Raw genomic sequence first — 26,250 nt, 5'->3', positions numbered from 1 at the left:
TAGGGGAGAATTTAGATGCTGACAACATAAATCCCCCAAAAAAGCCGTTTGAAAGCGCTTAATTCCCCAAAAGTGGGCAAATCAGCGTCAGCAACTATATAAACATTTGTCTTACGATGTGGAAGATAAAGCAGCTCCATGTTAAGAAGGTTAAACAATAGTTGAGACCTTTGGAATGTTTTAGTATAACAATGAAATGAGAGCATAAATCGATTGATCACTTAAGGATATGATGGGAAATTCAAAGTTTTCGATAGAGCAGAAACCAAATAATCTTAGGTCGTATCACTTTTTCTTTACAAAGTAGGAGAGAAGCATAATAAGAGATTAACTTATTAAAACCAGCTGAAACAGGCTTGTTCAGCTATGTATTGCTTACTGGAAAATTGGTACTCGTACTCTACTCCGAAATACTAAAAAAAAGTCTAACATTGTTCAGCTCGGTTCACCGAAGATATAAACAAAATTTGGCTTAAATGTTACACCCATCTCCTAGACACTTAAATGTTGCACCCATCTCCTAGACATTTCACATTGTGAAATTCGGGTAAGGGGAAGGGCACCATCCCTTTCTTTGCTTAAATTATGGCTATTTTCCTACAAAAGTTTTCCATGGCAAAAACAAACGCCAATCTCTCCCTAAATTACAAAGGGAATATTTTCCTCTCCAAAGAGTATAGTAGTCTATGCACCATTATAGTTCCAAATCCACATAATCTCTCCCTAAATTCAAAGGGAATATTTTCCTCTCCAAAGAGTATGATAGCCTATGCATCCATTATAGTTCACCCCAACCAACATTTTTTTCTTCTCTCCTTCCATGATTTTTTTGCAACATTTTTTGAGTAAATTATTTGTTTGTCCAACTTATTGGCTTTGAATGCAACATAGTATTGAAACCAAATTAAAAGAACCTGATGAAAAAATTACTAGTTTTTGTCCCAGTGTTTTGCTACCACCCAAAAACAAAACAAAAACAAGTAAAAGCGTGCTAAGTTCGGCCGGGCCGAATCTTATATTCCCTCTACCATGGATCGCATTTGCAGAGTTCTTTTCCCAGCATCCCTTCTTAGGCAAAAAAAAAAAAACGATAAAAGAAAAGATTTGCTCTGCTATTAGAGCGATATCAAGATATGGTCCGGTTCGGAACACAATTAAATTATTTGTTGGAGAACTGTGTAAAATGTCAGCCAATTCGAATTGGAATTGAGCCCTTTGGGGGCTCAACAAGTAAAATAGAGAGACCGATTTATATGGCAGCTGTATCAAGCTATTAATCGATTCAGACCATAATAGACATGTATGTTGAAGGTCATGAGAGAAGATGTTGTGCAAAATTTCAGCCAAATCGGATGAGAAATGCGCCCTCTAGAGGCTCAAGAAGTCAAGATCCCAGATCGGTTTATATGACAGCTATATCAGGTTATTAACCGATTTGAACCTTTTTTGACACAGTTATTGAAGGTCATAATAAAATACGTCGTGCAAAATTCCAGCCAAATCGGATAAGAATAGCGCCCTCTAGAAGCTCATGAAGTCAAGATCCAAAATCGGTTTATATGGCAGCTATATCAGGTTATCGACCGATTTTAGCCATACTTGGTACAGTTGTTGGATATCATAACAAAATACTTCGTGCAAAATTTCATTCAAATCGGATAAGAATTGCGCCCTCTAGAGGTTCAAGATCCAAAATCGGTTTATATGGCAGCTATATCAGGTTATTAACCAATTTGAATCTTTTTTGACACAGTTGCTGAAAGTCATAATAAAATACGTCACGCAAAATTTCATTCAAATCGGATAAGAATTGCGCCCTCTAGAGGCTCAAGAAGTCAAGATCCAAAATCGGTTTATATGGCAGCTATATCAGGTTATTAACCGATTTGAATCTTTTTTGACACAGTCGTTGAAAGTCATAATAGAATACGTCACGCAAAATTTCAGCCAAATCGGATAGGAATTGCGCCCTCTAGAAGCTCAAGAAGTCAAATCCCCAGATCGGTTTATATGACAGCTATATCAGGTTATGAACCGATTTGGACCGTACTTGGTACAGTTATTGGAAGTCATAGCAAAACACGTCGCGCAAAATTTCAATCCAATCGGATAGGAATTGCACCCTATAGAAGCTCAAGAAGTCAAGACCCAAGATCGGTTTATATGACATCTATATCAGGTTATGAACCGATTTGAACCTTTTTTTACACAGTTGTTGGAAGTCATAATAAAATACGTCACGCAAAATTTCAGCCAAATCGGATAGGAATTGCGCCCTCTAGAAGCTCAAGAAGTCAAGTCCCCAGATCGGTTTATATGACGGCTATATCAGATCATGAACCGATTTGGACCGTACTTGGTACAGTTATTGGAAGTCACAGCGAAACACGTTGTGCAAAATTTCAATCCAATCGGATAAGAATAGCGCCCTCTAGAGGCTCAAGAAGTCAAGACCCAAGATCGGTTTATATGGCAGCTATATCAGGTTATTCACCGATTTCAACCATACTAAGCACAGTTGTTGGGTATCATAACAAAACACGCAGTGCAAAATTTCATTTCATTCGGATAAGAATTGCGCCCTATAGAGGCTCAAGAAGTCAAGATCCAAGATCGGTTTATATGGCAGCTATATCAAAACATTGAGCGATATTTCCCATACTTGGTGCCGTTATTGGATATCATAGCAAAATACGTTGTGCATAATTTCATTCCAATCGGATAAGAATTGCGCCCTCTAGAGGGTCAAGAAGTTAAGAAGTCAAGACCCAAGATCGACAGCTATGTCAAAACATGGACCGATATGGGCCATGTACAATCCCAACCGACCTTCACTAATAAGAAGTATTTTTGCAAAATTTCATGTGGCTAGCTTAACTCCTTCGAAAGTTAGCGTGTTTCCAACTGACAGACAGGCGGACGGATGGACAGACGGACAGACAGATGGACATGGCTAGATCGGAAAATGCCCCGACGATCAAGAATATATATACTTTATGGGGTCTCAGACGAATATTTCGAGTAGTTACAAACACAATGACGAAATTAGTATACCCCCATCCTTTGGTGGAGGGTATAAAAATGTTTCACTTCAAAACAATTCAACTTTGAAAACCTGCTGGCAGCTGTTTTGAAATGACTACCCATTTGCAAGTGCAGCAAAATCGATTACAGCCATGTGATGATCATAGTTGTTCTCATGCAGACTAAATGAAAATGCATTGCGGCCAAAGAAAACATGTTTTGGGCATCAACAGTCCTCCAGCAACGGGCCAATGCAATTTACAGACAGACTTGTTAATTGGCCAATTTAAAACAAAACCCGCTGCAGTTTTGTATAGAATTTTTTCTTGCCATTTCCTTCAAAAGTTTTGTATGTTTTTTTGGTATATGATCTAATAAATTTTGTATGAAACCTTTAACTAGAATGAAGTTTCAATAACTTTAAAGTCATCGAAAGATTGAAAATGGGGGTAGAGAAAGCTGATGTATTTCAGCGCATGTTTTAGTATATTGGGTTTCCCAAAAAGTAATTGCGGATTTTTCATATAGTCGGCGTTGACAAATTTTTTCACAGCTTGTGACTCTGTAATTGCATTCTTTTTTCTGTCAGTTATCAGCTGTTACTTTTAGCTTGCTTTAGAAAAAAAGTGTAAAAAAAGTATATTTGATTAAAGTTTATTCTAAGTTTTATTAAAAAAATGCATTTACTTTCTTTTAAAAAATCCGCAATTACTTTTTGGGCAACCCAATATAATAGTACTTGGTCTAAAATAAAAGCGTGCTAAATTTGGCCGGGCCGAATCTTGGGGACCCACCACCATGGATTTTGCTTAAATATGGGAGCTACATCAGGTTATAGACCGATTGTTGTTGAGAGAACAGATCACTATATGCAAAGTTTCGTCCAAATCGGAAACAATCGCGGTTTGTAAGGGCTCAAGAAATCAAATTGGGATAGCGGTTTATATGAAAGCTGTATTATGTTCTTGACCCATTTGGACCGTACTTGGTACAGTTGTTGGGAGTCGTAACCAGAACATTATGTGCAAAATTTTAGCCAAATCAGACAAATATTGCGGCTTCCAGGGGCTCAAGAAGTCAAATCGCGAGATCGGTTTATATAGGGGCTATATCAGATTATAGACCGATTTCGACCGTATTAAGTGGAGTTGTTGAAATTCATAACAGAACACTATATACAAAATTTCATCCAAATCGGAAGAAAATTGAGGCTCTCAGGAACTCAAGAAGTCAAATCGGGAGATCGGTTTATATGGGAGTAATATCAGGTTATAGACCGATTTATACCGTACTGGGCACAGTTGTTGGAAGTCATAACAAAACACCTCGTGCAAAATTTCAGCCAATTCGGACAAAAATTGCGACTACCAGTGGCTCAAGAAGTCAAATCGGGAGATCTCGACATTCTGAGTCGATCTACCATGTCCGTCTATCGAAATCACGATAGTGGTCGAACGCGTAAAGCTGGCTGCTTGAAATTTTGCACAGATACTTCTAATTGATGTAGGTCGTTGGAGGTTGCAAATGGGCCACATCAGTTAAGATTTTGATATAGACCCCATATAAACCGATCTGAGTATTTGACTTTTGGAGCACCTAGAAGCCTCAATTTTCATCCGATTTGACCGAAATTGGGAACAAAGATTTGAGTTATGACTCTCAACCTCAATGCCTAATATGATCCAAATCGGTCTATAAACAGATATAGCCCCCATATAAACCGAACCCCGGATTTGACTTCTTGAGCCTTTAGAAGCCTCAATTTTCATTCGAATTAGCTGAAATTAAGAACAAAGACTTGCATTATGATTTCCAACATCTTTGCCAAGTATGTTCCGAATCGGTCTATAAACGGATGTAGCCCCCATATAAACCGATTCTCGGATTTGACTTCTTGAGCCTTTACAAGCCTCCATTTTCATCTGATTTGGCTAAAATTTTGAACAAAAACCTATCTTATGACTTATAACATCAGTGCCAAGTATTATCCGAATCGGTCTATATGGTGATGTAGGCCCCCCAAAGTACCGATATCACTATATTACTTCTTGACACCAAAATAATTCAAATACAAACTCTAATTATTAAGGGTAAATTTTTGGTGGAATCCATGGTAGTGGATACTCAAGATTCGGCCCGATTGAACTTAGCACGCTTTTACTTTTTTTTTTATTAACCTTTTACGTAATTAAGTTTTCTGGCGCACCCTGTAACTCGTTGATAACAAGTACCCAGTGGGAAATCTAGTGTGGTCTGTTTTTAATCAGTTCTGACAATAGATCTTCAAGACCTTCTAAAGGACCGTATGCCTTCTAAAACAAAGCTTCCAGAAGGACTACCTTGCAACTTCTAAAAGTTTGACAGGAGATGCCTCCACCATCTTTATTTATTCCTTATGAAGTACATCATAAAATATATGAGACACATGTAAGTGTCTACTGAACTTTTGAAGTTTTTAAGCTGTAATTCAGTCCTTCTGAAAGCTATGTGTATATCGTGAAAGGTAAGTACTAACCAGAAAATGTCACTCAATGTTTAAAAGGCATAAATATGGAATCCGGATGCAAATGCTCCAAGCCGCCGACTTTTCTCGCTGGTAAACCCCCAGCGGTGTTCGTCGATTCTCGTTCTAGTTTGTTCTCTCTGCAGTATGGTTAAGTTAAGCTGCAGTTAAATTTTTTTTTTCGAGGAAAAATTCCCCACTATTGTTTGTCCCTTTACCTTTCGTTGGTGTTAACGGCAAGCGATTGGTTGTTGTTGCTTATTATTGATCTCCAAAGTGCTTAGTCACCGATTTTCTTTCTTTGATTGCGGAAGAAATGGAATTATTAACTGGCAAATTCATTGCGGCTTTAGGTGATAGGAATACCGACCAATTTTCTAGTGATCGTTTAAAGGATCTGGAGATTTTCTTTTTGTACTATAACTATCATAGTTGTCATAGACTTATAACGAGGCCTGCAAGTTTTACTTATATTGATCACGTCTATTGTAATGCACTACGTCCACATACAGCTTATGATTACAGAACGAGGAATTATGTTGAGCAGTCCAGTATTTATTGGGACCTGAATGGGGTTAGAGATACTTTGGATTTCAGGTTATCTGTAGACTTTAACTCTTTTGGTGCCAATGACAGCACGAAAAAATTGGTGATATTTTAAGTTCTTCTGTCACTGAAGCGACATAGAAATTTACAGCATTTAATACTTGGTAAACAAAAGTTACTTAGACTCAGAAAGAAGATGAAGGATTTTAAGTACGGCAATACTTTGAGACTAATTGGAAATATTGCGAGGAAGGCTTCAAGGCTATGTAGGAAAAATTATTATCGCCGCTGTATTATGGAGACAGGAGGTGACCAAAAGAAATGTTGTATGTTTTTAAATAAGTTTTTAGGACGTAACAATACGCGTGTCATAGATTCAGATTCATTTGATGGAGTTTCATTTGATGATGACCAGGAGAAGTCAAATTGTTTCAACTGTTATTTTATAAACTCAGTAATTGAGTTGAGATAAAATACGCAGACAAATTCTGGGGTTCATTGGAGTGGATTTGGGACATTAGGTGACACACGATGTAGATTCATCTTAGATGAGGTAGATAATAACGACATATACGATATTATGAACTCATTGGAGACAAGAGGTGACCAAAAGAAATGTTGTATATTTTTAAATAAGATTTTAGGAAGTAACAATACACGTGTCATAGATTCAGATTCATTTGATGGAGTTTCATTTGATGATGACCAGGAGAAGTCAAATTGTTTCAACTGTTATTTTATAAACTCAGTAAGTGAGTTGAGATAAAATACGCAGGCAAATTCTGGGGATCATTGGAGTGGATTTGGGACATTAGGTGACACACGATGTAGATTCATCTTAGATGAGGTAGATAATAACGACATATACGATATTATGAACTCATTGGATCGTTCATCTTCGCCAGGTTATGACCTAATACGGGCTAATGTCGTTAAAGAACGCAGGAATCTAATAATTTCACCTATGGTATTAATCATTAATAAAATCTTTCAATCATCAATATACACAGATACTCTGAAGATTTGCAAAATTGTACCAGTTGCGAAGTCAGTACAAGAATACAGGCGAATATCAAATTTGCCAATTGTGGATAAGATTTTAGAGAAGATAATTTTTAGGAAACTAGTGTCGATTTTAGATACGAACAATATTCAATATAACTACCAATTTGGCTTCAGAAAAGGCGGTGAGATGGAAGAAGCTGTTGTTAATTTGGTAAACTTAATTTTTATGGGTTTGGATTGTGGAATGTCTAGAGTTGCCGGACTATTCTTAGATTTTTCGACAGAGTTTGATTTTGTGGATCACGACATATTGCGTGAGCTATTACTTTTTCAATACTTTCTGTCAAGGCGTAAGGCCTGTGGGGCCTACAGCAACATTGGGGCGGTGGATTGTGCTGTGCCACTAGAAAGTTACCTGGGACCACTTCTATTTTTGATATATTTGAATGACTTGTCGAATTTGAAGTTATTTGGGCGTCTCTAAAACAGGAATCAGATATACTACGAACAGGTAAATAAAGCTATTCTATTGGGTTGCCCAAAAAGTAATTGCGGATTTTTCATATAGTCGGCGTTGACAAATTTTTTCACAGCTTGTGACTCTGTAATTGCATTCTTTCTTCATTCAGTTATCAGCTGTGACTTTTAGCTTGCTTTAGAAAAAAAGTGTAAAAAAAGTATATTTGATTAAAGTTCATTCAAAGTTTTATTAAAAATGCATTTACTTTCTTTTAAAAAAATCCGCAACTACTTTTTGGGCAACCCATTATTTGTTTTTCATTGAAAGACAATTGAGCCCCTGGGCTAATTATTTTGTCCTTTTCAATGTCTTTCTCATAATGCCAAATCTAGGCAATATTTTATGTGATCAGGAATCTGTAAAATTTTCGCCTTAAAAACCTCAAGTATTTTTTATAAATAAAATTCTCGAAAAAAGTAACGCAAAATCAAAAAAAAAATTATATAATTTTGACCAAGTTATGGAAAATAATCATGGCCTTTAAGTCAATAAAAATCTTTATAAAAAAATCTATATTTTAATTATAAAAAAAAATACAAGCTGTAGTCCTTCAGTGCATGGACATTGAGCGCTGGACTATTTGCGTTACTAACTTACACATTAATCGAACTTCAAACGTATTTAACCCAACAGTAACTCTCTGCAATTCCGCAGTTCCAGGCCGGGTAGACCGCCAAAACGTGGCCCAGTTGGACTATCACTGCCGCCCACACATCTCAGCCAACATCCGCAACTGAAGAAGCATCGACTGGACAATGGTGAATATCCCTATGAGAATGGGCACATAAGTGGTAAGTATTTCAAATCACAAAATCACCAAAACCTATTCTAGATCATCTGTTGCTGACTTCTTTTCCAAACATAAAAAAAAACAATTTTAAATATTGCATATCATTTGAAATTTAACGCCCCGTTTTCTTGTTGACCATAAAAGGAATGAAAAAAAATAAAAAAGAGACCGACTTTTGCTCAGGTTTCAACAAAGCGCCTGTGCGCCTTTGTTAAGCCTCATTTACCAGATCACTTGGAGTCAACTCAAACATACCGACCAGAACCATGGCACCATGACTTGGCAGTTTTCGCTGCTGGTATTGAAATTCTTCTTTCAATTTGATTTGATGTTTGACTGACTTCTTAGGAACTTACCAAAATCAAAGAGCAGCAATGTTTAGCAGTGTAATCTCATAATTTGTTGGTTGAATGTGAATTGCTTTCACATAATTTAGGTATCTTCATAAAATATTGGAGCTGAAAAACAGTAAAAAAAATAGAATTTTAACAAATCATTGAATACATTAGCGTGAAGAAAATAACAAAAGGACCTAAGATACGATTAAAAAAAAACCGGCAGAAGTATTCCTTCATACAACTATTCATCCATGTCTCCTCGTAAGCATTTATGCCTCGATTTGTGTTCACTCACTTCAATGGTATTTCAATAAAAGTAGGCGTTTCTTATATGTCAGAGTTAAAAATCGAAAAGGAAAAAATGCTTCATAAATTGAAAACATTACTTATAAATGTTGAAGGCAAAAGCAAGTTGATATCCATTAAGAAATACTTTTTAACAGGTTTTGTTTTCGTTTTCGTTACTTGAGATTTTATGGGAAATCCCTAGGCCTTTAAACTGGTTGGCAATAATGGGAAATGTAGAAATTTTTGAAAAAAGTTTGTTCAAGTTTGTCCAAGCTAGGTGAAGTCAAAGTTCTTTTTTATAAAAAACCGCTCCGCTGCACCTTCTTCAACTCTCTAATATCTTTTTAGGGTGGCGACACTTCGCCTTGAATGCGGATATCGAATTCGTCTCATTGTAGCCTATGACGCTGAATGCTTTAGAATCCTGGCGAGAACATCGGACAAAGCCGTAATTATCCTTTCTTAATGCTGGCGACATGGTCCTTTAAAATATGGTCCGCAAAGAGGGGTCACACTGCGGGATGCCGTCGGGGCTTGTTTAAACTTGAATCGGAAAGCACTCATTGATGTGTGAGAATTTGCCCCTTCTCGATTCTTCTCTTATGGGAGGGATGGCACCTCAGACATTTCGACTTAAATATGGACATCAAATTCATGCTGCACTTCCAAATCCCTTTAATTTGAGCCCCATATTGCCATGGTCGGTAAATATGAAGCGTTTGGAGGGTGTTTTGGGGCTGGGGCGGCCACCGGCACTTTGCACTGAAAATAGATATGATATTCGTTCTTTATTCCCAACGGAAATGTAGTTCAGTTAAGTTCAAAATACTTGGCTCCAAATTCGTTTTCTACTACGAATTTGGATATTCATTTTCTACTCTCAAATACCCTTCCTTTGAGTCCCATATTATAATAATGAGTCAAATAACCCATTTGCCGAATCTTGAGGAGGAAAAGCGCCACCTAGATTTGAACGCAAATTATAATGTCACATTCGTAGTCTAATCCCTAATACCTTTCCTTTGAATCCCATATAGCTATGGTCGGCTAATATGCCCATTTGGGGGTATTTGGGGGTGGGCGATCTCCCATTACTTAGACCTAATGTGTGCCCGTTGGGTACTTGGACCAACATTTTAATACCATATTCGTTTTCTGGTCTCCAATAATTTTCATTTGAAACCCTTATTGTGCCCATCGGACCACTTTCAGATATGGGTGGCCTTCTTGGGGGTAAGGGGGAGGGTCCGCCTCCACCCTATAACTAAAAATTATATAGCCTATGTTTCATTCCAGATAGAAGTACACAATGCATGAAAATTTTCAGGAAATCGGTTCAGCCAAGCATCATATAGTCATAATGGGACTACTGGCGTTTTTGAGGGGTAACGTGACCCCTTATACTTCGATCTGAGTCAGATTCGTAATCTACTCCCAAATACCATTCACGCCCGATGGGTACTTTGAATCAAATTTTAAAACCATATTCGTATTCTACTCTTCAACACCTTTCATTTGATACCTGTATTGTCTCGATCGGTCCACTTTTGATTTTGGGTTGTTGTAGTAGTGTTTATTGATATTCATCTTAAATTTCTGAACGTCTGTGCTGGTCAATTACAAACTGGTATGAGTTCCTGGCAAGTTTTGTATTATTGGTGAACATCCCAACGTCAGGAATAAGAAGACGAATATCCTCCGAAGACACGCCATGAAAGTAACGATAGAAGAGTACAGCGCTACCCATTTTCCGACGATGCTCCAGAGAAACGATTCTCTTGAGCTTCGTCGCAAAAAGTCACATTACCGGGTAGGTCAGTGGGTAACCCGAAACGAAATTCAGTAACCAATTACTTTCAGGTGTACTAAGAGTACACCTGGGCATGACATTAGAGAAAAGTACTTCAGAGTAAACATACCACCAGATGATCAATAATTAATTCTTCGTACAAATATTGAAGTGCTATAAATAATGACATACCTCTAAACAAACTGAAAAATGGAAAATAATAGCTTCGATTTAGGGAGGATGGAAGGCGGTTAGTTAATAATCTACCTCCATTCCCAATTTCGAAATACGATTTTCTTCCCGATTTTTCGCACACCCTCACAATTCCAATTCAGGATAAGAAATCTGAAGTCCGTTAAGGTTGGCGACACTGGCAACCAGAAATCCGCTGAAACGAGAAAACGGACACAATGTCGTACTCAAGTACTTGAAATTTACTCTGCAGGTGGGCCGCAGGTTTGGCATTGGGGCTGACTCCGAAAATAGTCCACTATCTCCATAGGAGCAATCGTAATAAACGAACATTACAACAGATTCAGAGAACTTGTTGTTTTGGCATAGGTAGGGCCATGAGAATCGCTGCTACTACAGCGCAGTCGCTGCGGCTATGAGATTTATGTTCCGGCAATAGGAGAGGGGATAGAAAAAATTAGCAGATCTGTGCATTGCGGGAAATCGAACTAATTACTTACTCCTTAATTTCCCATGAACATTCCATAACTGAACAGGGGAATTTTCTCTCATATCAATGAGTACAAACTGATTAAAGTTTAAACTCAATGATAAAAGGTCTCCTTTTTTATGCCGAATAGGAACGGCGTGCCTTATGGCGACATCATTTAGTAGAGAAGTTTTTAACATGGCAGGATACCTCAAAAATGATGCCAGCAATAGTAAGGGGATAACCACCACTAATGTTAACGGGATTTGAACCCAGGCGTTCGGCGTCATAGGCGGACATGCTAACCTCTGCGCCACGGTGGCCTCGATATAATTAGGATCAGATAATTAAGATGGCACCGGAATTCTAGTTCAACCGACTGTTGCTTGGGAAACTCTGCAATTGCCATCTAGAAGATGATGCTAGAACAAGTCTGGTCTTTTAAATTTAAAATGCGGAAACAGAATTCTACTTTCGGCTGCCTTACCATAACACGATGCTGCATGCGAAAATAACCGGCGGATAGCAGAACGTATGAGTTGGTGTGAGTGTGTTTGGTGCGTCTAGTGTGAACATCTTTACGGGTAGAATGTTGGCATCTACAGGAATATTAATCAGGCCGTTGAGATTACAGAGATTCTTGTGGTGTAGGATTCAGAGTATGACAGAATCTGCCTTATCTGTGCGTCCGACTAGGGCGGAGTAAAAAGGAATGATAGGGCAGACGACTTGGTCATAAGGGCCTGAGGATATCCGTTGCAAAACTTGATCGATTCCATGCCTAACAAGGCGACACTGTCCGTTAATGGCATGTGCGCGGAACACACATGTAGTGCAGTGAAACGGTTTTTAGGATGACAAAAATCCTATAGGTCCGATCCGGATAGTAAGAGCACGAGGCAAACACTGAAGGTTAGTAAGAATCACCCCATGGGATTATCCCCATCCTACCGCCTGTTTCGTTTGCCGCCCACGCTCTTAAATCGGACTGCGTCGATCCGAAGGGCTTCGGTTTAAGCAAGTTTATCGACGGCACTTCTCTGGCCTTTAGTGCGAAGTCGCCTGCCTTTCATTTCCCCTTACTCCGTTATGGCCCGGCACCCAAACGAAGACATTAATCTTACACTCTAAGACAGTTCCTGACCTTGCCCTACTGGTTTTTATGGCCCTTATGGCAATTATACTGTCCGTAAAGAAGTTCACACTCGACGTCCTCGCGTTAGTACCACACCACTCACGCATTCCGTGATCGCCCTGCCCGGATCTCCGCCTGCAGGACCGTATTATGGTCAGGCAGTCTATAACAGATCTCAGTCCCTGGGTTTTCAATGTAGACCCCCAGGGCCCATTCTGTCCTTCAGCTTAACTTCGATCGATCCGTGTAACATGATCTTTTAGATGGCAATACTAGGGTCCCGTCAATCCAAGACTGTGCCGATATCATCAGTGCGTCGCACTCGACTTCAAGATTCATCTCAGGTATCCGATCGGAAACCTCTCCACTTCCTTCCAGGTTTCCTATCGTCGCCTCGATTATACCGCAATGGTATAAGCTGCTCCCATCCTCAATCCATTCTCCCATCGCCTTAAGTCGCATAGCCGTAGTGGCTGCCTCTAGAATAGTCTCCAGTGCCCTAGTGGGCGTGGCCTTCATCGCTCCGCCTATGCCAAGCGACAGTTCTCTGAACCTGTTGTATGGTCCTTATTAAGTTTTTACTTAAAAATGACAAAAATTTTAGTCACGATAGTAATTGAAAAATAGTTCAGTTTCAATTAAAAAAATTATTGATTCAATCAAATTTTTAATTGAAAATTGGCGATACTAATTAAAAAAATCCCATTTCATATGCTTGCGTATGTCCTTAAGATAAGATGTTCTGTGGTCGGTGCCGCCATGTTTTCCTTACATGTTTTCTCTATGAATTCACCATTTAGCTTTGTTAATATTGTCGCATATCTTTGTATTTCGAAAACTATAGGGTTTTCCAATAAGAGGTGTTATTTTTGGTATTCAATGAAAAATTCAAGTTTTTTGAAATAAATGATCGGATAAAGAGAAAGGTATGCCCTTACTGAAAAAGAACTTCGGCCAAATAGCCACCAGGACCACGCTTACAGAACCATACCGAATGATACTAAATAGCACCTCTTGTTGGAAACCCCTACCTCATATTAACGTGACCAAAACCCCATATCCAAAAAAAATTAATGCTTTCCTATATAATTACAGGTGTTTGTTGTGAGCGAATTTTTTTTTTTTTTTTGTTAAAAATTACTTTGACATTTGTGTTAATTCAGGGTTACAGCCCCTTTTTGTTGGTGCAATGAGATTGAGACATGCGTGTTACATTCCCTTGCGGTCGGTCGGTTTCGAAGAAAGGAGGGTTTTCGTTTGTGCCCTATGAAAAGTGGTGCATTTCATAGGGGTCATTTGGAAACTAAACCACAAAATACATTCGGGTGGCTGCTTTATATCTAAACTGTCCGACAATGGCGATTGTAACAGCGATTTAGGGGACAAAGAATGGGAGGGTTTTAATAATAATAATTGCCAATTGCCAGTATCTATGGCTTTGCCCACAAATGAGGGATGATAAAATTTTTATGTATAGATAATATGGAGAAAATAGTGTTTATGACAATTTCTTTCTATGAAAAGGAAAACCGATAAATAAAATTAGTAGTAAACATGAACAGAGAGTCCTATACAATAATCTAAAGGGTGATTTTTTTGAGGTTAGGATTTTCATGCATTAGTATTTGACAGATCACGTGGGATTTCAGACATGGTGTCAAAGAGAAAGATGCTCAGTATGTTTTGACATTTCATCATGAATAGACTTACTAACGAGCAACGCTTGCAAATCATTGAATTTTATTACCAAAATCAGTGTTCGGTTCGAAATGTGTTCAAATTTTGACAAATTTTGTTCAGCGATGAGGCTCATTTCTGGTTGAATGGCTACGTAAATAAGCAAAATTGCCGCATTTGGAGTGAAGAGCAACCAGAAGCCGTTCAAGAACTGCCCATGCATCCCGAAAAATGCACTGTTTGGTGTGGTTTGTACGCTGGTGGAATCATTGGACCGTATTTTTTCAAAGATGCTGTTGGACGCAACGTTACGGTGAATGAACACATTTCGAACCGAACACTGATTTTGGTAATAAAATTCAATGATTTGCAAGCGTTGCTCGTTAATAAGTCTATTCATGATGAAATGTCAAAGCATACTGACCATCTTTCTCTTTGACACCATGTCTGAAATCCCACGTGATCTGTCAAATACTAATGCATGAAAATCCTAACCTCAAAAAAATCACCCTTTACAATAGTAGAAAAATTGTTAAAATATTATAAACAAATCACTTATTCATGAAACCTAATAAAACCTTATGGACGGTTTACATGGCACATCATGATGTAAATAATAATAAAACCTTATGGACGGTTTACATGGCACATCATGATGCGTGGCCATTGTAATAGTATTAGTATACAATTGGGCTATTGTAATTGGTCTATTTGATAGTTCTATAAGGAAAATCTGTTAAATCTTCATTGAGTTTTGTTTTGTACCGGTGTTAATTTTGATTTCAACTTCTTTCTGAAGTTTATTGCATTACCTCTTATAATGTTTCGATAACAGCCATGCTGTTTGCCTAAACCCAAAAATCTTGGGGCAAAGTAAATAAACAAGGATTTGGCTTATATATATATGTGAGTTTTGCCTTGTGCAAATCATAGTGGATTTTCAATTCTCAGGAAATTGAAACTGACATTCACCACCAGGTCCATATACTCATATGGATTGAGGCAATCGCAAAACAATCATCACTGGAACAGAAACATAACCGGGCATTAGCATCACCGTCATCCTTTAGCATTCATATGTAGCCATTTAAAGTTGGTTTCTGGCTGACTGGTTGAGTGTGGATGTTGGTTAGGTTTGCTGGCAATTTAAACGTTTGGTTTTTTTTTCTTCTTTTCTTTCGGTTTCGAATTTCAGTGAGTGTAGGTAGAGATGTATTGTGTTTGTATGCGCGATTGCAACTCCAATGATAATTCATGGCTTCAAGTCCATCATAACGCTAAAATGTTGAACTCAACTTTTCGCACAATTCCATTTGCCCATTTTCAAAGGAAATATGTATTGTATATAACCATTATAATTCTTCGTTGAAGGGGGAATACGGCGAGGATAATTTTCTTTTCCATTTGCGATTTCGTTTCTTGGCCATTCGAACAGGAAAAGACAGATTTGTAAAACAAAGCAACATTTCGCACAAAAAAAAAAGGAAAGATGGAAAAACATTTGGGAGATATTGCATCTCAAGAAATGGCCCAGAAGTCGTGCAGAAATATCCCATATCATTGCTTATGAATAGTTGTTGCAATAGCAACAATATCTTCTTGATTTGTTTGTTGGCGGCACAGCCAGCACAACAATTGCAGGTTAGATAGCATTGCGGCATGATGATTGCTTGATGGGCCAACAGTAAGACCATAAAATGAAATTAACATTCATGCCAGTCAGACAGTCGTACAAAATTGTATTGCCCACAAACATTCTCCTCTGGTCATTGGGAAAGTTGAAATTATAGATTCCATAGAAGAGGGGGGGAAGGGATGTCAAGTAACATGTTTTGGTTGTGCTCTTGCATTTGCCAAATATAAACTTAAGAGCGTATTAATTTTTATTTCCACTTGCTTGGCCTTTTAAAGGAAGTCTTAAGATGGCTTTTGAGCAATGGCAGACACTTGTAATGTAAAATAAGAAATAAATTGTTTTTAAGTTGAGAAAAGCAATCAATTTTACCTTTTTAACCTTAAGAGTCTATAACTTAAGAAAGATTTTAACAAACGTTGACTCCCTCAAAAATGTCCAAGCGTTTAAATGCTTCTTACAACCCTGTGAATGCATATCTTGGGTCACATTGCATCTTTGTGGTCATAGCATTTGATACTGATGATTAAAATGATCAGAAAAATATCACCGCATATTCTGTCCATCACAAATGTGCGTCCTAAGTGTACCTCACATATCTAATTTTTACCCTATTGGATAAAAGTCAAATCGTAAGACCAAGGAGACAATCCTTTAATGCACCTAGGGAGGGTGTCATCAGATGTACTACTAATGGAGGTTTTTTTGGTGAGTCGTGAGTCTTCATTGTTGTACGTCCTAAGTGTACCTTACATATCAAATTTTTACCCAATTGGATAAAAGTCAAATCGTAAGACAAAAAAAAAACAACCCTTTAATGCTCCTACGGAGGGTGTCATCAGATGTACTACTAATGTAGGTTTTTTGGTGAGTCGTGAGTCTTCATTGTCTTCATTGTTGTACGTCCTATATGTACCTCACATATTTAATTTTTACCCCATTGGATAAAAGTCAAATCGTAAGACAAAGGAGACAACCCTTTAATGCAGCTACGGAGGTTGCCATCAGATGTACTACTAATAGAGGTTTTTTGGTGAGTCGTGAGTCTTCATTGTCTTCATTGTTGTACGTCCTATATGTACCTCACATATTTAATTTTTACCCCATTGGATAAAAGTCATATCATAAGACAAAGGAGACAATCTTTTAATGCACTTAGGGAGGGTGCCATCAGATGTACTACTAATGGAGGTTTTTTGGTGAGTCTTCATTGTTGTACGTCCTAAGTATAGCTCAGATATTTAATTTTTACCCAATTGGATAAAAGTCAAATCGTAAGATAAAGGAAACAACGCTTTAATGCACCTACGGAGGGTGCCATCAGATGTACTACTAATGGAGGTTTTTTGGTGAGTCGTGAGTCTTCATTGTCTTCATTGTTGTACGTCCTATATGTACCTCACATATTTAATTTTTACCCAATTGGATAAAAGTTAAATCGTAAGACAAAAAAACAACCCTTTAATGCCCCCATGGAGGGTGCCATCAGATGTACTACTAATGGAGGTTTACTTGTGAGTCGTGAGTCTTCATTGTTGCACGTCCTAAGTGTACCTCACATATTTAATTTTTACCCAATTGGATAAAAGTGAAATCGTAAGACAAAGGAGACAACTCTTTGATGCACCTACGGAGGGTGCCATCAGATGTACTACTAATGGAGGTTTTTTGGTGAGTCGTGAGTCCTCATTGTTTTACGTCCTAAGTGTACCTCACATATAAAATGTTTACCCCATTGGATAAAAGTGAAATCGTAAGACAAAGGAGGCAACCCTTTAATGCACCTACGGAGGGTGCCATCAGATGTATTACTAATGGTGGTTTACTTGTGAGTCGTGAGTCTTCATTGTCTCATGAGTGTCTCGTATGTCGTGCGTGAATAAAATTTTTGTCTTGTGAGAGTGTGTGAACGTGACTTGAAATAACAAAGACGTAGGTAGGTTAGGTTAAGTAAGAGTGGCAGTCCTTTACAAACTCACTTGGACAATTTTAAGTCCATTGTGATACCACAGTAGCGACAGACCAAGGCTTCTGGCGGGAATCGAACCCAAAGGCGCCTGCGCTGGTAATACAAGCACGCTACCAACTCGGTTACCGGGTCGCTTATGTAAATCAAGTTTAATATCGTGCCTGAGTGTGAGTATAAAATCACTCATATGCACATACTCTGCAAACTTTTTTGATCGCCAAACAATATTCCACAAATCTTCTAGACAAAGGTTACGTACGCGGACGAGCTCGTCCAAAAATCGTAAACTATTCCCCAGTCGTGGGGAGTTGTGTCCTCAAGACGAATCTTCTGAAATAGTATTCCGCGAATAGTATTCCGAAATAGTATTCCGAAACAATATTCCACAAATCTTCTAGACAAAGGTTACGTACGCGGACGAGCTCGTCCAAAAATCGTAAACTATTCCCCAGTCGTGGGGAGTTGTGTCCTCAAGACGAATCTTCTGGAATAGTATTCCGCGAATCTTTCACATGAGTTACTAAAGGGTAAGTTAGAAGAGTCTTGGAAGATCTTAGAATAGCGCAAGAATCGTGTGGACGAGTAACAAATGATTATTTTAGAAGAAACATAAGATATCCTTCTGGAAGAGTTACGCATTACTCTCCTGGACGAGTAACAAATAAATGTTTTAGAATATTTATTACATATGGTTCTAGAAGAGTTGCGCTTTAATCGGTTAAGAGATCTAAAAATGCATATTAAGATTACTTGTTCATCAAAAACGTCACAACTACTAACAAACCTAAGAAGAATTTCTTATTTTTTGTATTAGTCATCATATTCGCCATACTAAGTACCAATCGTCATACAGGGTGGCTGATGAAAGCCGCTACCAAAAAAAAATGTAATAACTTTTTTTCTATTTAATAATAATAATTTAATAATTAATTTAATTAATTAATTAATTAATTTAATTAATAATAATTTAATAATTAATTTAATAATTTAATTTAACATGAATAAAAGAAAAATGTATTCCATACACCGAAAAAAAAATGTAGCAATATTCATCATTGTAGCAATATTCATCAGCCACCCTGTATAAACCAAGTGAGAAATCAGTTTGGTGTTGTAGAAGATGTCCACTTAAAACAAAACAGCGAATAACATAATGCAATACAACTCCTAAACGAACCACACATGAAAATAAAAACAATCGCGAAAAGTTAACTCAGGCGATTAATAAACAAATCTTTAGGACGATTTTAACGCAATGGGTTGCGCAATAATTGTCATAAAGAGTTGTTAAAACAGCCGCATACGGAATAGATTGTCCAATGATAAACTAGAAGAGAGTTTCACGAGTCATACGGATGATTATAAGGCAATGGGTTGTAAGAGAGTCGTGGCGAAATGTTGCTAAAACCGCCGCACCCGCTATGGATTGTCCAATGATGACCTAGAAGAGTGTTTAACGGCTCATACGGACGATTATAATGCAATGGGTTGTAAGAGAATCGTGGCGAAAAGTTGGCAAAAAATCCGCACACGCAATGGATTGTTTAATGACATCAAATTAGAGTATTTCGCGACTCATTCGAATAACAATTGCATAAAAGTCTTCCAGAAGAGTGTTTTTTTCATCGCGGAGACAAACGCTCTCCCAAAATTATGAAATATGTTTTCTTAAGTGACCCAATATGTGTAGTTCCCATCTTTCCGAGGTATGGGACATTTTCTTGCGAAATCGGGGCACTGGCATAGGGATTACTTCAATATCTCTGTCCTATGTTCGTGTGCTGTTTTTCCTACCTCTTATGTTGTCTAAGCATTCGCCTAGTTTTGTCGCGGTCAGAATTCCACCATTTAATTTTAGCTGTTCTTAAGACAAGCTCTTCATTTGAATGCATCAAATGCTCCCCTCTCTCATGGCCGCGTTGCCTCGTAGAATTTAGCGTTTCCAATGTTCATCGTCAGTAAATCCTGGCCCTAACTGCCCAGTTGCCCCATCTTTCATTTTCTGTTACTCCTCAGTGGCTTAGTACTCAATTGATGCGAATGCTGCCAAATATACAATATCTCTCTATTGCCGTTTAGTACGATCTTTGACCGTACTTTTTGTTATTAGCCATTTGACCAACCATGAGCACTTTCATATTCGCAGGTCTCGTGTTAGCATTATACCAGTTCATAAATTCTGTGATCTTTGAGATCCCCGCGTGATCCACATTGCTACGACCTAGCTGCGCTAGAAGAGCTCCATATCTAGATCTAAAAGGTAAACACCTATACCTTTTCCGAATATTCTAGCCGTCCGTGTTGAAAGCTGCCAGGTGGTATGCTAGGGTTTCTCTCTTCCTATGAAGCATGCTTACTGTTAGTGTTTTAAACTCCACCTCGTTTGTCGTCTTAAATATTCGATTTGTCTTCTTCCGTCCCATACCGTTTCCGAATGAATTTTTTGTCTACACACCTACAACTGCTTCCAGGGTATACATATAGTTTTGTGCATCGTTTGGAAGTTGTATTGTCTAAACTTCCCGGTCTTTAATCACGGCGTGGCTCAGCCGATTTTTTTTTAGTCTAATTTGTTTGTCTTTAAGGACGAAGATAACTTTCCTAATGATATGTTTATTTCTCTTTCGAGATGAGCTTAATGGTCGAACATTAATCTGCCATGAAAAATTGGAAAGCCATAAGAGTTACATCGATCGGTTTCTTGGTAAGGGGACCACCATCAGAAATCTTTGGGTGTGGGTGGCAAAGCACCGCCAGAAAAGTTAACTCCCCCCAAGAACTTTAAAATCTTTGTAGTTTTTGACGAAATTTTCTGATTTTATTGCTTTTCAAAGGTTTTTAGTGCGATCCATGGTGGAAAGTATATATGATTTGGACTAGCCAAACTTGACACGCTTTTACTTGTCTTTACATTAACATTTTGTGGCAACTTTTTGGTTAATTCAACTTATACACCACCTATTTACAACATAAACTTTCTTTACATTTCAGATATGAAATCTCCTCTCTTAGCAAATGGTTATAATCCCCCGCCCATCAATCACATGGCATTCATGCAAATGAATCATCATCCCGGTTCGGCATTAATGTCACCCGGTATGCCACCACATGGTCTGCATGCTAGACCGGATAGTCAAATGCTGAAGGCAGCTGCCCAAAGTGGTATGTCGGCGGCAAATATGGATGCTTTGGCCCGATCGGGCATTTGGGAGAATTGTCGAGCTGCCTATGAGGATATAGTGAAACACTTGGAAAGGTAAGAAATTGAAACAAAAACAAACTACAAACCAAGAAGTAAAACTAACTGAAAGAGAAAAAGAGAATATTGTTTTAATTCAAATAAAAATTGGTCTACTGAACGGACATTCAAAGCCTCTAAAGGATTAAATATTTTCATAATATGAAATGAACATAACGAGAATATTTCACAATTGGTTAGTCTTTTTTTACAAAATTTTCCTTATTTTTCACTTTTGTCTTTTCAGACTACGTGAAGAACGCACCGATGAACGTCAACAAATGGGTGGTGGATCAAATGCTGTCAGTGCCATTGGCAGCGTTGAACAAAAACCACGCGATTTAAGTTCACGTAATTGTATGTATCATACACTCTCTTTTAACTTCCTATATATCTAAGTCTAAGAAGTCTATGAAATATATGTAAATATTCTCTTTTTGTTATGTTTTTTTAAATTTATTTTAAGGCTCGCCCAATCGTCAAAGTCCTGTCCTAAATCTTTCCAAATCCGGCGGCAATACAGATCAAGGCAGTAATTGTGATGAGCGTAGTGAACGCAGTGATATGCATTCACCGGCGCATTCTGTGCGAGATGATAGCATAGAAAGAACCAGCGGCCGCAGCGGTGGTGTTGGTGGCGATATGAGTGGGGGTAATGGTCGCAATATCGACGATGAGGACATTGAAAATATGAGTGATGATAATGTTTCGGATGTCGATGATAGAATGGTAAAAGATGAAGAAGGTAGGTAGAGCAGGAAACTGATGGATCATATATCATGTATCATGTACATTATATCATATATCATATATCATATATCACATATCATATATCATATATCATATATCATATATCATATATCATATATCATATATCATATATCATATATCATATATCATATATCATATATCATATATCATATATCATATATCATATATCATATATCATATATCATATATCATATATCATATATCATATATCATATATCATATATCATATATCATATATCATATATCATATATCATATATCATATATCATATATCATATATCATATATCATATATCATATATCATATATCATATATCATATATCATATATCATATATCATATATCATATATCATATATCATATATCATATATCATATATCATATATCATATATCATATATCATATATCATATATCATATATCATATATCATATATCATATATCATATATCATATATCATATATCATATATCATATATCATATATCATATATCATATATCATATATCATATATCATATATCATATATCATATATCATATATCATATATCATATATCATATATCATATATCATATATAATATATCATATATCATATATCATATATCATATATCATATATCATATATCATATATCATATATCATATATCATATATCATATATCATATATCATATATCATATATCATATATCATATATCATATATCATATATCATATATCATATATCATATATCATATATCATATATCATATATCATATATCATATATCATATATCATATATCATATATCATATATCATATATCATATATCATATATCATATATCATATATCATATATCATATATCATATATCATATATCAAATATCATATATCATATATCATATATCATATATCATATATCATATATCATATATCATATATCATATATCATATATCATATATCATATATCATATATCATATATCATATATCATATATCATATATCATATATCATATATCATATATCATATATCATATATCATATATCATATATCATATATCATATATCATATATCATATATCATATATCATATATCATATATCATATATCATATATCATATATCATATATCATATATCATATATCATATATCATATATCATATATCATATATCATATATCATATATCATATATCATATATCATATATCATATATCATATATCATATATCATATATCATATATCATATATCATATATCATATATCATATATCATATATCATATATCATATATCATATATCATATATCATATATCATATATCATATATCATATATCATATATCATATATCATATATCATATATCATATATCATATATCATATATCATATATCATATATCATATATCATATATCATATATCATATATCATATATCATACATCATATATCATATATCATATATCATATATCATATATCATATATCATATATCATATATCATATATCATATATCATATATCATATATCATATATCATATATCATATATCATATATCATATATCATATATCATATATCATATATCATATATCATATATCATATATCATATATCATATATCATATATCATATATCATATATCATATATCATATATCATATATCATATATCATATATCATATATCATATATCATATATCATATATCATATATCATATATCATATATCATATATCATATATCATATATCATATATCATATATATATCATATATCATATTGTATCATATCCTTTCTTATCATCCAATTCTTTTTAAAACGAAGTCTTATAAACAAAATTTGTTTGTTTTTTTTAATTTTTTTCCAGACTTAAGTGATGTCGAACGTGATAATATTTCACCCTCCTCCTCCCAACGCCATCTTCAGCATAGCCTTCCGCACAACAACACCTCCTTGACGACGAGTGGTGATCGCGTTGCCAGCTCAGTATCCTTAGTCGATCGCGAGGCCTCACATCCTGCACTACATCATGGCTCACCCTCACACAGTGCTGCTGCTGTTGCAGTCCTACAGCATCAACGGGCTTTAAATTATTCCCAATTGGCAGCGGCCGCGGCTGCAGCAAATGGTGCCGTAAATGGACCTACTGGTGTTGTGTCTGGATCCGGAAATGGTGGTGCTCTGACACCAAACGAAGCACTACAATTGGCGGCGACAGATGCCACTACAGCGGCAGCAGCTTTAGCCGCTGGTGCAATCAATTTAGGCCCTTTGGCCATGGATCCAGGTCTACCTTCGTCGACGGAAACATTGCTGAGAAATATTCAAAGTTTGCTTAAGGTGGCGGCAGACAATGCAAGGCAGCAGGAAAGGCAAATTACATATGAGAAAGGTATGAGAGAATCAATCAATGCAAAAAAGGAAAAAAAATTTATTAAAAAAAAAACTTGTAAAAAAAATATTTTTAAAAAATTGTACCATAAGTAAATTAATTTCAAAAAAAATTTAAGTCTTTTGTCTTCTAATTCCTTGTTTTTGTTGTCTATTTTCTTTTTATTTTTCTCTATTTACACCCTGCAGCTGAATTGAAAATGGACGTTTTACGTGAACGTGAAGTCAAAGATTCATTAGAAAGGCAATTAGTTGATGAAAGGAAGTTAAGAGGTAAGTCTCACAAATTCAGCATAAATTTACATACTCTTAGTCCAAGATCTATGTGAAGTCAAACTCACTTTAGATATACACAAAAAACAAAAGAAGAAAAACTATTGAGGCACACTAATCGAACTTTGCAACAATGAAAAACTTTTAATGTGCACGTTTTACGATTAGTGCAACAACAAAAGAAAAATCCTTTAGAAAGGCCGACATTGTGCTAAAGTCCATTTTATATGCATAAGAGAATATTTTTGTGATTTGCATGAGTTTAAAACATTTAAGTGTTAGGTTTCCGAACTAAAGAAAACATGTTATTAGTGAAGTAGGAATTAAAAGAAGCACGAATTTGGTATCCCAAACGGAATAGTACGACGAGTTGAAAGAAAAGTTATTTCGTTGAACATTTCGTAAAGAATTTATTAAATCAAGGAGTCATAAAGAAAAAAAATTTTTAGGGGAATTTTTAGAGAATACTTTGTTTAAAATATGTTCAAGAAATATTTAAGAAATCTTCATAAATAATTTAGCATGAAATCTTCATAGAAAATTTTATATGAAATTTTCATAGAAAATTTTGTATGAAATTTTCTTTAGAAAAATTTGTAGAAAATTTTCAAAGATTTTTTTTTTGATTTTGTATGAAATTTTCTTTGGAAAATTTTCCCAAATATTTTTTTGATTTTCATTAAAAATTTGAAGAAAACAAAATGTTTTGTGGTAAATTTCCATAGAAAAAGTTTGTTTACCATTTGATAAAATGTTCAAGAAAAATTTTAAGAAATTTTTATAGAAAACTAGCTGATCTGGGTCCGATCCGTTGCGTCTTCTTTTACAATATATGGCATAAATTTATTAAAGAGCTTTTTGTGAAATACCATGCTAAGAAAGTGGCATATGAATGTCGCATGACTTAGAGTGTAACGTCACAAATGCCTTTATGATCATTATTGGTCTATGAATTCGCTCAAAGGGTTTAGGGTCATTTAAGATTGGATGTTAGACGAACTCCATTCTTAAAGGATTTTACTAGAACCTGATAAGGAAAGGGCCCACGGTGAAAGTTGGGAGTTAAGGGGGTCCCGAATGTTCTACCCCAAATAACTTTCATTTGAGCCCCGTATTGTCATGGTCGGTAAATAGGTGTGTGCGATTTAAGAGTGTTTTTCAAATCCCATTCATTTAAACCCCATATTGCCATTGGTTTAAGGGGAGTTTATGGGATGAAGCGTCCGCCAAATACTTGGGGGAGTGGGGCCTAAAAACTATCAACAACGTTTTCCACTCTCTTTGGGCCACAAATTGTAATGGTGAGTACATACGACCTATTTGGAGGTTGTTATGGGGGTGAGACGTCCCCCAGGCAGTTGGTCCCAATGGTTGATATCAGATTCGTGCTATACTCTCAATTATCTTTCATTTGAGCCCCTTATTTCTATAATCGCAAAACATGTTCAGTTTGGGGTTTGTTTCTTGGCCCTGGAAATATATATCAAATTCGTATTCTACTCTAAAATACCTTTTATATGAGTCCCATATTGCAATGGTTAGCAAATACGTCCTGTTTGGGTGGTGTTATGGGGGTGGGGTGGCCTCATATACACTTTTTCCGAAAATTGATATCAGGTTCGTGCTTTACTCCCAAGGACCTTTCATTTTAATCCCCTATTGCTATGGTCACAAATTTGTTTTTTTTTTTTTTTTGGGTGTTTTTGGGAAGAGGCATCTGAGATTCATATTCTA

General features: G+C 36.3%; 1 protein-coding gene across 5 annotated transcripts in view; it reads left to right on the top strand.

Annotated features, from left to right (window-relative positions):
• Positions 1 to 26,250, top strand: part of LOC106081667 (transcription factor mef2A) — a 101,617-nt gene that overhangs the window by 52,179 nt on the left and 23,188 nt on the right. For 3 of the 5 annotated variants that reach the window (XM_013243809.2, XM_013243808.2, XM_013243812.2), the window contains 6 exons: positions 8,232 to 8,389; positions 20,870 to 21,134; positions 21,364 to 21,473; positions 21,583 to 21,861; positions 23,720 to 24,244; positions 24,433 to 24,516. In XM_013243809.2, the coding sequence (XP_013099263.2) occupies positions 8,232 to 8,389; positions 20,870 to 21,134; positions 21,364 to 21,473; positions 21,583 to 21,861; positions 23,720 to 24,244; positions 24,433 to 24,516 (1,421 nt within the window). The remainder of the gene's footprint in view (positions 1 to 8,231; positions 8,390 to 20,869; positions 21,135 to 21,363; positions 21,474 to 21,582; positions 21,862 to 23,719; positions 24,245 to 24,432; positions 24,517 to 26,250) is intronic. The other 2 variants (XM_013243811.2, XM_013243810.2) reach the window with 2 other exon arrangements.

The sequence above is a fragment of the Stomoxys calcitrans genome, chromosome 3 (assembly GCF_963082655.1).
Source record: "Stomoxys calcitrans chromosome 3, idStoCalc2.1, whole genome shotgun sequence".
Taxonomy (NCBI): domain Eukaryota; kingdom Metazoa; phylum Arthropoda; class Insecta; order Diptera; family Muscidae; genus Stomoxys; species Stomoxys calcitrans.
The sequence above is the reverse complement of the archived record's forward strand: the minus strand, read 5'-3'. Positions and strand labels throughout refer to the sequence as shown.